Source organism: Hibiscus syriacus, unplaced genomic scaffold (assembly GCF_006381635.1).
Source record: "Hibiscus syriacus cultivar Baekdansim isolate YM2019G1 unplaced genomic scaffold, ASM638163v2 tig00003454_pilon, whole genome shotgun sequence".
NCBI lineage: Eukaryota > Viridiplantae > Streptophyta > Magnoliopsida > Malvales > Malvaceae > Hibiscus > Hibiscus syriacus.
Window position 1 is genome coordinate 3754988 of NW_024061972.1, and position 14500 is coordinate 3769487.

At 31.0% G+C, this 14500-nt stretch overlaps 1 protein-coding gene and 1 pseudogene across 1 annotated transcript; one reads left to right on the forward strand and one right to left on the reverse strand.

Moving 5' to 3' along the window:
- Positions 1-845: 845 nt before the first annotated feature.
- On the reverse strand, positions 846-2584 carry LOC120177692 (31 kDa ribonucleoprotein, chloroplastic-like; the record flags this gene model as incomplete). Its single annotated transcript, XM_039183755.1, has 4 exons — positions 846-1025; positions 1365-1610; positions 2224-2322; positions 2429-2584. Coding segments are annotated over 4 exons (597 nt in total), but the record flags the coding sequence as incomplete, so codon positions are not given.
- Positions 2585-9041: 6457 nt separating this feature from the next.
- Positions 9042-10572, forward strand: LOC120177702 (annotated as a pseudogene).
- The last annotated feature ends 3928 nt before the right edge of the window (positions 10573-14500 follow it).

Genomic DNA, 14500 nt, shown 5'->3' on the forward strand with positions numbered 1-14500 from the left:
CCCAACCAAACACCCGCTTAGAGTTTTGAAGATTGAGTGATAACTGACGAGGAATGAATATACGACCGATGAGTGTGATTGATGTTCTAAGATTAAAGATTTTAAGATTTTTTTTTTGAGATTTTAGAGAATTTTTTTTTCAAAAATAAATAATAATTTAAAGTTTTTAAACAAATTTCAAAAACTTATAAACGTGCTACTTGTCCCATTTTGAGTGGTAGACTGATATTTAAAGGATTTTGTTAATGTTTGTGACCTACTTAAAATGGTAACATCAAAAATGTTATGCACCTACTTTGATCAAAAAAAAATATAGACACCTAAACGAAAAATAAGTATAATTTCAACACTTAAATTTAAGAAGTTCCATTACAAGAGTAGTAATGGGTTTTAGAATGGTGGGGGCTTAATAAACACGTGGCTTTTATTTTTTAATTATCAAGTCAGACTTTTATTATTAGAGTAATAAGAGTTAACAATTGAGGGACCCAATATATTAAATTGATAAAATAAGGAATTAAAACCATTTTTTTTATTTAGTGATAAAATCAAGCTGACCAAAAACACAAGGGAAGAAGCAAAAATATGATATATCTTTCATTTTCTGAATAGGTGGAAGCGTGATGACTTTTAATGCAGACCATAATTGTTAGTGGGATTTGTGAACCGTCAGATTAGATATACAAGAAAGCATAAGATTCCAATTAACTCGAGGAGGGAAACAATAGCTTAAAGGAATACCTTTCCTTATATAATCATAAATATGAAATAATTTCCATTCAGTGAAAATAAAAGGTAAATTATATGAAGATCTATTTAGGATACGAACAAAAGAAATAATATACATTTACAAATTACTTGTCCGGGGGAGGGGATAAAACTTTCTTACTGATTTGTACACTGCACTCAGAAGGATGCAGAAATGAGATCTAAGACTTCGATTTCCTTCTGTTCCGTGTCTTCATCCCGGATTCATCGGCTGTTTTCTCACTTAACTTCAATCGTAGCGGCCAATCCATCAACTCCTGCAAAATGTATGACAATGCCAGATTGATGAACAAAGCATTCATCAACAAATGAAAATACTTGACAAAGTGAAGGAACAATTCACAACACATTGCTGCCTACAGATAAGTTTTTGCAAACATAAACGAAAATTGTTACATATATCGGGAGGAACATCAAATTTATGTCCTAGACAATCTCGTGATACGAATGAGTTCTAGTTGAGAATCACCTTCAAATGCATCGACTCCGATGTAGTCTGTCTAGTAACCGTATTAACCGACAGTTATGATCTATGGATAGTGCTCTCTTAACAACGAACATGAAAACATGTAAAAATACATAATGCATTTGATTACCTTTCCATCGAGAGTAGAAATTGCAGCCTCAGTTTCCTTCTTTGTGGCAAATGAAACAAAGCCATAACCTGGGTTGAAGGCCAAGAAAAATTCTTTCAGATGATTCGCCCTGACTTTCCGATTAAGGTTCGACAAGTAAAGCTTATGGCGCGGCTCACAGGCAGGAACGATCAGCTGAGTAGAAGCCGGTGAAGGTCTCTTGAATCTCCTTGCAAACTCTACCCTTACAATTATCCCGGACACTTCCTTCACGAGAAATCGTACTCCAATATGCAAAAGAGGTACATTCATACAATGGAAAGCAATTCTCTTATTTAATTTTTGATGATAATGTCTTGTCTTCTTTCTTTAATTAATTTCGTCTAACGTAACAATTAAAATGTGTTAAAAATTTGAGAGCAGAAAAATTAACAAAAACGATAACAATGTAAAATAAAACATGCACAAGAGATGAAGATTTAACATGATTTGGCTTTGGTCACCTCCACAGACAAGAAGAACAACAATCACTATAAATGTAGAGGTCACGAAGGGTACAATACAACATCACATGTATCCTAAAATTCGATATCTATACCAAAACTTGAAATATCTGAAATCACTCTTCAATATCCTTACAAATCTTATCCATGCAATATAAACCCAAAAAATATCCCAAATCAATCTCCACTTTAAAAGCTAAGACATTCTCTATTTACAAAATTTAACTTAATTATCAATTATAATTCGGATAAAAATATAACAAAGTGTGAATACAAAATTTATATTTACCCAGGTAAATGAAAAATCAAGTTGATTAGCATTGTACACATAATAAAGAAAATAAAATTTGAATACAAAAAAGAAAAGAAATCCCTACATGAGAGTCGAGATTATCTACCGAAGCCTGATCTTCCTCACCAGAAGCCATTGTCACAAACGAAAAGCCCCTACTTTTCCCATCTTTCTCCTTAATAATCTGAAAACAATCCACATAGCAAAAATCACCTATATCATAAATCATCGCTCTTATTTAAATAAAAAGGAAGAAAACACAAGTATTTTTATATATAAAGAGAAGGAACCTCAACATCTTTAACGTTCCCACATTGGGAAAAGAGGTCTTTGATATCAGCAACCGTATAATCCCGTGGCAAATTCAACACAAAAAAAGCTTTCTTTTCACATTTGATTTCTGGGTTTTCTGTGTTGCAGCTTCTACGCTTAGTTCTTGCAAAGTGGAGCAGAGTTTAAAACCCAGATTCTTTTGGGTGCTGATTAATGGAGGGATGGAGAAATTTTGGGAGAAGAGAGGAGTAGATATGGATATTTGAAAAGTTAAGGAAGATAACCTTTGGGATTTTGGACTTAAGAAGGTCTTTAACGTTTTGGGAAAAGAGGTCTTTGATATCAGCAACCGTATACGCCCGAGGAAAATTCAACACAAAAAAAGCTTTCTTTTCACATTTGATTTCTGGGTTTTCTGTGTTGCAGCTTCTACGCTTAGTTCTTGCAAAGTGGAGCAGAGTTTAAAACCCAGATTCTTCTGGGTGCTGATTAATGGAGGGATGGAGAAATTTTGGGAGAAGAGAGGAGTAGATATGGATATTTGAAAAGTTAAGGAAGATAACCTTTGGGATTTTGGACTTAAGAAGGTCTTTAACGTTTTGGGAAAAGAGGTCTTTGATATCAGCAACCGTATACGCCCGAGGAAAATTCAACACAAAAAAGCTTTCTTTTCACATTTGATTTCTGGGTTTTCTGTGTTGCAGCTTCTACGCTTAGTTCTTGCAAAGTGGAGCAGAGTTTAAAACCCAGATTCTTCTGGGTGCTGATTAATGGAGGGATGGAGAAATTTTGGGAGAAGAGAGGAGTAGATATGGATATTTGAAAAGTTAAGGAAGATAACCTTTGGGATTTTGGACTTAAGAAGGTCTTTAACGTTTTGGGAAAAGAGGTCTTTGATATCAGCAACCGAATAAGCCCGGGGAAAATTCAACACAAAAAAAGCTTTCTTTTCACATTTGATTTCTGGGTTTTCTCTGTTGCAGCTTCTACGCTTAGTTCTTGCAAAGTGGAGCAGAGTTTAAAACCCAGATTCTTATGGGTGCTGATTAATGGAGGGATGGAGAAATTTTGGGAGAAGTGAGGGGTAGATATGGATATTTGAAAAGTTAAGGAAGATAACCTTTGGGATTTTGGACTTAAGAAGGTCTTTGGGGAAGAAGAAGAAAGGTGCCGTGGAAAGGAGAGTGCAGTTACAGCTTCAATGGCCGCCTCTTTCGTTTATAAATTTCGGGAAAGATTTCCAACTTTTCAAGCGGATAAGATATTTTATTCGTTAAACTACATCACTGGTCACTTTACTTTTGGTTTTAAATATAAATTATAAATATTTTATAAATTTAATATATTTTAATTGATATTATAAAAATATTCTTGTGATTTATAGTATTATAATTAATATATTTTATAAAAAATATACTTAATTTCAAGGTATTTTCACTCAAATATCATCCAATAAAGAATATTTTTTATTTCAATAATCATATACTATTATTTCAAAAATCATATATGATTATTTCTTGGATGCGCAAAAACATATTTTTTTTAAAAAAAACGCCTTCTAATGATATGGTATAAAACGCGTTTGGTAGGAAACGTCTTTTGTTGACCTCTAAAGAAATCACTCAAGTTGGGTTGAAATAAAAGAAAGAAATAAAAAGCAGGGTCAAAATATGGAAAATATATATTAAAAAAGAGTGTTTCACTTCTAAATGCATTCTTTAATGTGTATGATCAGTGGTGGAAGTATGATTTAATTTGAAGCATTGTTTGATAACAAATTGACGTTTGAATCACCGTGAGTTGTACATCAGTTTACCAAAGTGAATGACTGCGCATTCACTTGTGATGTACATCTTCAATGTTGGACGAGGACTGAAAGTCATATTCTAAAACCCTAGAGTAAGTGTTTATTTCTTTAGTTAATGTGTATTGATATTGATGATGCATTGAATTTATATGTCATTGGATGCATGAATGTTTAGCATGTGTATTGTTTTACTCTTTGATGCATAAGTGATTTAGAAAATTATTTTGAAAATTATGCGAGCATGTGTAATGTGAGATGAGTAGATATTCTCTACTATCCATGTATGAGTTAGTATTTCTTACTATTCAATTGAGGTTGACCATGGCAACTAAAGTATTAGGTCTTAAAAAGTAAATGCTTAACGTGTGTTTATTTCACGCGTAGGTAAAGACAAAGATTAGTGGAGTAAGGAGTGTAGCAGTAGCGTTCATCAATTAAGGTTGACCTGTCAGTAATGTTAGGACAATCTTATTTCTTTTGAACTTAGTTGTCATGTAATTAAACTATGGAAAATATTTTGGAATGTAATTAAGTAATAGTTTTAGTATGTTGCTTTCAAAAATATCATATTTTGTAGTTAATCAAATTGAAACAAAATTTTTATGGGTTTTAAAATGACAAATATTTTTTGAAGTGATGTGACAGCTGTATCTCGTATACGGAAGGGTATACAGGAGATGAGTGTTACATTGATGGTGAATGAAGAGGAAGAAGATGAAGAGAAGCAAAACAAGAAGAATAAGGTATACATTGCCTTCAAGTCCACCAATGAGTGTTATGAAGATTCAAGTGAAGTGGTGGATGAAGACGATGAAGAAGAAGAAGAGATGGCCAAGCTCTTCAAAAAGTTTGAGAGATTCATGTTTTCTAAGGAAGTGAAGCATGAATCAACCAAGACGATGTGCTTCAATTATCAAAGAAAGGGGCATGTCAAGTATGAATGTCCTCTCCTGAAGAAGAAGGGATCAAGCAATAAAAAGGCATTTGTGGCGGCTTGGAGTGATGAAGATGACTCCAATGATGACGATGAAGTAGCCAACCTATGCCTCATGGCCATCGAAGAAGATTCAATGGTATTTTCTAACTCAAATGATTTAAATTCACATACTTTTGATGAGTTACAAGATGCTTATAATGAGTTGTATTTGGAATTTGAAACCATGAATTCCAAATATAAGAAATTAATTTCAAAATTTAAAGTTGAAAATGATTTGATTTTGATAGTTAGAGTTAATTTTGAAAATCAAAATGAAATTTTGAAAAATGATTTAGAGCTTTCAAAAGTTAAAATCAATGATTTAGAAAAAGAAAATTTTGATTTGAAAGTTAAGCTTGAGAGCTTAACAAAAGAAAAAGAATTAATTTCTCAAAACAACTTATTATGTTTGAAAATGGCAAAATGCTCACATTGCCATTTTTATGGTCATTTGGAACATACTTGTCCCATAAAGAAAAAAATCTTTTAAAATTAGACAAGTATGGGTTCCTAAGAGAACAAGGGGCATTGAAACTAACGTCCAATGATGCAAAGCAATTTGGATACCAAAATCCAAATAAATGTCTCTTGTAGGTGTGTGGGAGCAATGGTAATGAAGATGAAGAAATCGAGATGCTCTAGTCACACATGAAAAGGAATGGGTAACCTCTAAGCTTAATGTTTTTATTTTTTTTGATTATTTGGTTGTTCATTTTGTTCAAGCATGCATGAGTTTTGATTTTAAATGATTATGCATTGTTTTTAATCTTATGTATGTTGAAAAATGCTTTATGATGAACATTTTAAAATTTTAATGATTTTTCATAATTTTTAGTTCATCATAATGAATTTTGGTCAAAATTGATTTTAATGCAAATGATATCGCTCTAACAATGGATATCAAACTTTTCAACTGATTTGATTTTACAAATTTTAAATTTTTGACCTAAATTTTAAATGTTTATGCATATGATTTAAATGTTAAAGATATCTCTGTAACAATCGATATCAAATTCTTCAAATGCATAACATTTTTGAAAGCTTTATGCATATGTACTTAATTTCAATTATTGGTATTGCATAAAGTATTTTAGTCTTGGATATTGAATTTCATGTGTTACTAACATTTTTGTTACTCTTTGTTGAAATTCAATTTTGTTTAAGTGTCAAGTTTTTAAAGTCAATTTTTGTTTGGAATACACTTTTTGAGGGGGAGCTTTGATTTTTAAAATGCTTTTAATGTTAAATTTACCACTTACTCTCCAAGGTTAGTTTTGAACTTTAAAATTGAATTTTTTTTTATCTAACAAAAAAGGGGAGAAGCATGGGTTTGAAAAATTCAATTTCTTAATGAAAAAGGGGGAGCTGAAAGTTTTCACATATTATTTCTTAATAAAAAAGGAGGAGCTGAACATTTTAACATATTTTCCAACAATTGATATCTTTTTCATTAAACATTCTATTAAGGGGGAGTTTTGCCAAAAACAATTTTTCAATGTTTTGTTATATCAAAAAGGGGGAGATTGTTGAAACTATATCTTGATATAACAATTTAAGGCAAAATGTTTTTGGACTTGGATTGAATTTATTCAAAGTTTTTCAAAGTTTTCAAAAATAATTCAAAGTCCTTAAAACTTGGAATTGAGCACAAAATGATTTCACGTACAATAAGTACCGACACTGTTCTTGCAATGTCAATACTGATACTACCAGCATTACTTAAATTCCAGAATGCAAAAATGGCACCGATACCCAAAGGGGTACCGATACTACTTTGTATAATAGTACTGATACCATTGCCATGGTATCGATACCATCAGGCCCCAATGGCTAGTAACGGTTGATTTAAATATAAACAAAGGTAGTACTGATACTCCCTTTAGGAGTACCGATACCCCTTGTTTTGGGCAGCTTTATTTTACACGAAAATTAATCCCCAACGACTCCAAATCACCTCCAACGACTAGAAACGTCCACAACAATATTTTAACACATAAATACAAGTTGAGGACACTTGAACAAGGGTTAGAACATCTGTCCAAGCAATCAAACACAAGAGAAGTGCTTTTCACTCTTTATTCCAATTCTCTTGTAAAAATTTTGTTCTTGTGAGCTTTTAATTTGTAAACACCTTCTTTTTTAGATGTTTTATTTGTTTACATTCTTTTTCCTTGTAAAGGGTTTTTGGTTCTATCTTACCCATTTCAAAAGATATGGAGTTGTAAAGGTTATCTCTTTGTCATTGAAAAAGAAAGAACAAATTAGTGAATTTGTTAGAAAATCCTTAGTGAGGAGCTAAGGTAGTGGATGTAGACTTGGTTGATAAAGTCGAACCACTTCAAATTCTTGTGCCAAAGTTTTCTATCTTTTGCTATCCTTACTCCCTAACTTAAATATTGCCAATTAACCCCTTTGCACTTGTTCAATTGTTCAAATTGAGCCTCTTCATAATCCCAACAATATGTTAAGATTTACTTCGATCATTGCTAATTTAGAATCTATGTGAGTCCCTAATAAAACGAGAGTTGCATAAAATTTGTTTATCCAATTAATAAGTTATGTTTTGAGCAAAATGCCAAATAATCTAAAATAAAAATTTATGTGTGATGTATGTTCTATATATATATAATTTTTCTCTTTCCATAATCCTTCTTAGACGAGTAAATAATTTTTTTCTGATTTTTAAGATGATTATAAAGTAATATATATGTTTTTTCTCTTTTCATAATCTTTCATGGGTGAGTAAACAATTTTTTGATTATTAAGGTGATTATAAAGTAGTATTCTAAGTACTCTATATCATTTGACAATAAACGCTTAATTCAAACTAAATAAATTGAAAATATAATTGAATTATAATAATTGGATGGTTAGTGATTTATAAATTTTAAAAGTATAGTTATTTGAATTGAATTGATTTTTTTTTAATTTATAATTACACTTTATTTTTATAATATAAAAATATAAATTTTATAATAAAAATAATAAAATAATTTAAAATATTATAAGAATCATTAATTATTTTTATTTACTTAAAAATTTAATATTTAACAATTATTTATGAAAAATATACTTTGAAACTTATCAAATAATGTCCAAAAATCACAAAACAAAATTATTTTTATCAAATAAAATTAATAAAATAAATCAAAACTTAAAATTAATCTGAAAAACCAAAAGTCAACCGAACTGAAATGGGTAGTTCAAAAATATTCAAAATACCGAATTGAATCGAACTAATTTTACTTATAATCGCTTTCGACCTCTGAATTGAATATAATTATATCATAAGATATTTAAACCTTCAACTTCTAAAAGGTACCAACAAAGTTAAAATTGATTGGCTAAAGCTTATTTTATTTATTTTATCAAATTTAAAATTCTTTTCATTAAGGTAAAAGAAACTCATGAATCCCATTAAAATTGAAAACATTTAAAGTAGAAATCTTTGGTATCACGTTCTCATTTCATGATTCCCATTTATACGGAGTTTACTCTCTCAAGGTAAGAATATCCACGTAAATTGGAGTCGGCCAAAGGTACAATTGTTTTGTAATAAGATTAGTTCATGACTCAATATAGAAATTTCATATATTTTTAAGAAAAATCTGCCACCTTTTAGCTGTAGGATAACCTTTTATTTTATTTTCTTGTTCATATCCGAAGAACCCAAAACCAAATCTTTACTAAAATGGAAAGAAACGTTTTCGTTGCAGGCCTCCAGTTCTTGTAATATACCTTCATAAGGACACTCTTCCATTGCTATTAATACCCTTCTCTCAAACTCTCTGTTTATCCCATCCCATTTGTTTTTCTCTTTGATTTCCTTGTTACCTTTCGTTATTGCATGGCTATTGAATTAGTATCAAATCATGAATTTGCATTGCCTGAAAAAAATGCTTTTGGGAACTCATTCAGGTAAAAAAAAGAATTTGCATTGCTGGATTATATATTGTTGGTCATTTTTTTTTTATATAGCCAACTCATTGTCTGATGAAATGTTTGACAGAGATTATAAGGCAGATGATGACAGAAAAGACATCTTGGAACAACACTACAAATCAAGTCATATTAACCAAACATATGGTTTTCTAAGTAAATGAGTACACAGATTAGAGAATCATGGGGGGGAGTTACGCTCATCTGTGACATTTTGATTTTTAACAAGTTAATGCAATTGATTGTAGGTGAAGATGATTAGGGAAGAATATAAGAAGCTGGACAAGGCTGATATGGGAATGTTGTGAACTTCTCAATGAAGTTGTTGATGACAGTGATCCTGACCTTGACGAACCCCAAATCCAGCATTTGTTGCAGTCCGCTGAAGCAATCAGAAAAGACTATCCTAATGAAGATTGGTTGCATTTGACCGCTCTCATTCATGGTCAAAAACCCCATCAAAATTATCCCTTTTCCTTTGAATTCTCTCTAAAGTTATTGGGATTTCATTGTTTTGCAGATCTTGGAAAAGTCCTGGTTCTTCCACAATTTGGAGGGCTACCTCAATGGGCTGTTGTTGGTGATACATTCCCTGTAGGACGTGCTTTTGATGAGAGCAATGTTCATCACAAGGTTTTTGAATGTTTTGCTCTGATTCTGTAATCAATTCCCTGCTAGAACAATGAATTGTGTGATTTTGAATGTTTTGAATTACTTTAAGGAAAACCCTGATTTCAACAATCCAAAGTACAACACCAAAAATGGGATCTACTCTGAAGGATGTGAACTGGACAATGTGCTCATGTCGTGGGGGCATGATGATTATAAGCACATGGTGGCCAAGGAAAATGGAACCACACTGCCTTCTGCAGGATTGTTCATCATCCGATACCATTCCTTCTATAGTAAGCTTTTTTTTCTATATAGATTCGATGCAACCCTAATGGTATCCCAATGGATTTGAATTGATTCAACTCCTTACTTGCAGCATTGCATAAGTATGGGGCTTATTTCCAGTTCATGAATGAAGAGGACAAAGAAAACATGAAATGGCTTAAAGTGTTTAAGTAAACCCCTCTTCCTGATTCAAATCTGTTGCTTTTGCAAATAAAACAAACTTATTGGCTTTCTTTTTTCATAAAATTATGGCAGCAAATATGATCTTTACAGTAAGAGCAAAGTCCTTGTTGACGTTGAGGAGGTCAAGCCATATTATGAATCCCTGATTGCAAAGGTAAGCTCCCTTTGTTTCCTTAATGTATTCAAAGCTGATTAATATTGTCTGAATTTGGCAAAACATTTTTTTTTGCAGTATTTTCCAGCAAAGCTGAAATGGTGAAACTTAAAAAGCCTCAATACAGGATTGCTGCAATGTTAAGAGTATTGAATTGAACAACATAATCCGTGTAACTGTTCTAGTGTGAATAAAAAGGGCTTGTTTTGTTAAATAAAATATGGATGCTTTTTTTTTTACCTCACAAATATGGATAAATTTAAGGTCTATATTTCAGATTAGATTAAATTTTGGACAAGCATAAAGTGTATCAATCTCGTAGAAAAGTCTGACTCTACCTATATTTTTTTATTTAACTACGGAGATTACAAAGTAGTATTTGTTCTATATTATCAAACATTTAACAATGAACGCTTAATCGCTTACGCTGCAGTCTTTGGTACTTGAACTCGGAATCTCTAGGAATAACAACTATTCTTTTAGTTATCGAAGTAATTTGGTTTGTGCATATTGACCCTTATATTTATACTTTAAGCATTTAATTAGAATGTTTTGAATTATAGGGATTAACTGAGAATGTGTGATGGCGGAGGTACATTTGGTTGAATTAATAATTTGTTAAACAAAAAGGAATTTTGAGAAGTGAAGGCATGAATATGTTGTTATTGCAAGGAAACAATATAATAACCATGAAAAAGTTGGAAAACAAAAATTAATGAAGAATAACTCAACCCAAAAACCTGACCCCAATCTCTATGGCCCTCGAGGAATACACCATACATGTGCTATTTGATTTCTTCGACTTTCAATAGAGAAATACAGAATAAGCCGAATCGATTTTTTGGATCATTGTCCGACGCCAAGGAAACACTAAGAATCCCCATGCTTTTGATTCATATAATTATGTGTTTGATTTTAAAAACTATAAAATGGTATTTTTGTGTGCTCTTATTTACAATAATATTTGTTTGTTGTTTTTTAATTTACGATGTTTAATATGCTTTAACATCATATTCTTATTATAAATTAAAATAATTTTTATGTAATAGGTTTCTTATCAACTTTATTGTTTTACATTTATATAACTCAACCTATTAAATTTGTGTAATGAAAATCTTTACTAATTATTTTTTAATTTAATTATTTAACAACTATTAATTCATGTGTTTAAAAAAAAAAGTTGTTACCGAAGTACTTTCGTACTTTGGAGATGTTCAATTACGTTACTACTACTACAACACATTAAAGAAGCAGCAAAGTAGATGGAATTGAAGCATTGAAAATAAACGGTGTGAAAGAAAAATATCAAACATTTTGTCCGATACAAAAGAAATCATGTCACATTATATTACCTTACAAAGAACATTAGGCAAGAAACGAATCAATTATTAATGTGACAATGGACCCATGCCCGGTTGCTATTAGTATGTAAGCATCCGATCAGATTAAATAAAAGGACAGGGAGGGTAAGATGTGTTTTTTATTCAAGAAAAGGCAAAGTGACGAATCACGAAGTATAAAGATGATGAATTTGGTATCATATCAATTGCAAAGGATGGTTAAGTGATATCCCCCTTTCTCCACTTCCCTTTAACCACTCTGTTTTCTCCCTATCCTATATGCCCATCCTACAAAGCTACCACTAACACCCGCATATAGGAATTTAATTTAATAAATTGGATAATTGTAAAAATAAATAAATTACGGACTGAACCCTAATTGATATGTAATAGGTATGTTGGTATGATTTTAAACACCAGTTTTATTTTAGTCGCCCAACAAATTAATGGTAATATTGAAGTATTATTACTATAAAGTAATATTCTCTCTGTCTCATTAAATATGTTTACTGTTAATTTTTTGTTTAATTTTTTATATTTGACTCATTATTATTTCAAATTTATTATTGATAAAAATATAAAAAAAATTAAAACCTTAAATCAAGTAGTTTTCAAATATATGTTTTATAAAATTTAAGTGTTTAAAAATATTTAAAATAACCATAGTCAAAGTTTAAAATTTTTAACTTTTTGAAAGTCAATAATGGTTATATTTATTGGGACGGAGGGAGTATCATATTAACATTAAAAATAATTAAAAGAATATCACTCCTACATCACTGTTAATTTTTTAGTGATGGTCGAGGGTGACCAAAATAAAAAAAAATAATAGTTAAATGACTAAAACAAAATCTAAGTAATAGGTGGATTGATCAAATAAATAGCTCACCCAAAAAGAGTACCCACTTGTCAATGCCGCCTTTGCCACCAAAAACAAAAAAGTAAATATGCGTTTAGACCTACACTATCAGTTTTAATTCATTTTAATACTTAAATTTTCATTTTTTTTAAATCATACTAAACGTTTAGTTTTTGTTTCATTTTAGTATCTCATGTTAAAAACTAAATGGCGCTGCATTTTTTATAGATAAATCACATCATTCATCATTCAACTATCTTCTTACTTCTATTTTGGTACTAATGTTTAAAAATTTTCAATTTAACTACTCAACTTTCAAATTTCTCCTTGTAGACACCCATTTTCGCCCGAGACATTAAGGACTTTTTATTATTATACAGTATAATATATATAAAATAATTTCAAATGTAATTTTTGAAAACATATAGTATATGGTTTTGAAAACGTTTTGGAAAACGTATAATATGATTTTGAAAATGATTTTTGAACGTATAATATGTTTTTTGAAAACGATTTTTGAAAATATATTAATATATATAATTTTTGAAAACATATTATATAGTTTTTGGAAATATAATATATAGTTTTTTATTATTATTTATATTATTTATTATTATTTTATGTATTAGGTTATATTATTATTTATTTATTTAATTTTATTTTTAACAGGTCCATTCCAATCCAAAAGCATACCCTACTAGACCTAGCAGTCTAAGTCCAACATAAGGGAAGCCCACATTTCAAGACCTTATTGGAGCTAGGGTTTAATCTTTTTCCTTTAGCGCCGTACGTTCTTGTTCGTTAGATCATATTGTAATCCAATTGTCAGTTTGAGAGCATTTTAGGGCTCTTGGAGAGTCCTCATTCCAGCCGCAACAAGCAACAAACCCATTTTCCAGATATTCCAGTACACCATGGTAAATATAATATCTTTTAGAGATTTCACGAAAATCAAGCCAAAAACAGAAAAAGGAGAGAGCATTTTAGTCTAAGTGAAACTGTTGAGTTAATCGATCGACGAATTGGCCAAGAGGGGGTGAATTGGCAATAAATATTTCGGTGGAAGCATTTGCAGGAAATTGAAAATATTTGCACAGCGATTTAGAGTGGTTCGACTTTCTCAACCAAAGTCTACGTCCACTACCTTAGCTATCCACACTAAGGATTTTCCAACAAATTCACTAATTTGTTCTTTCTTTTGAGGACAAAGAGTAACCTTACAACTCCCTCAAGAATTATACCCCTAATTCTTGAGAACACTCTCTCCCAAAGAGAATAATACAAATTTCGCAAACTTATAGAAAAACCTCACTAGGCAAGATGTTTGCACAATTCTAGAACAAAGAAATAACACTCAAGAATAATACGATTGAGTACAAGTAATGTTCTTGAAAGAAAAAATGAATATTGAATGAAAAATTGGCTTGAATTGCTCAAACTTGATGTTTAAGGCTTTCGCTTTGTTTCTCTCACAATTCTTGTTGATCAATGGCTTAAGAACTTTTTTAAATACACCTTGGATTGATTCTAGCCATTGGGAATCATTTGTGTGATGTTAAAGCCGTTGTAGTGTGAAAACCCTCTTGAAAAAGGCTGCTGGGAGCGTGGGGTATCGATACACTCTCAATGTGTATTGGTACCTACAGTGTAAAATTCAAATATTTTGACTGTTAAATGACTAAGGGTATCGATACCTCTAGGAGGTATCAGTACCCATTGGGACTTCTATTTTTCTCGGAGCCAAAATTAACACAAGGGTATCGGTACCTCTAGGGGGTATCGGTACCCATTGGGCATTCTGTTTTTCTTGGAGCCAAAATTAACACAAGGGTATCGGTACCTATGACTTAGGTATCGGTACCTCCTTTTTTAAAACTCATTTTTGGCTCGATTAAGGCTCGAAATACTTTGTAAAAATTATTTCAAAAACAATT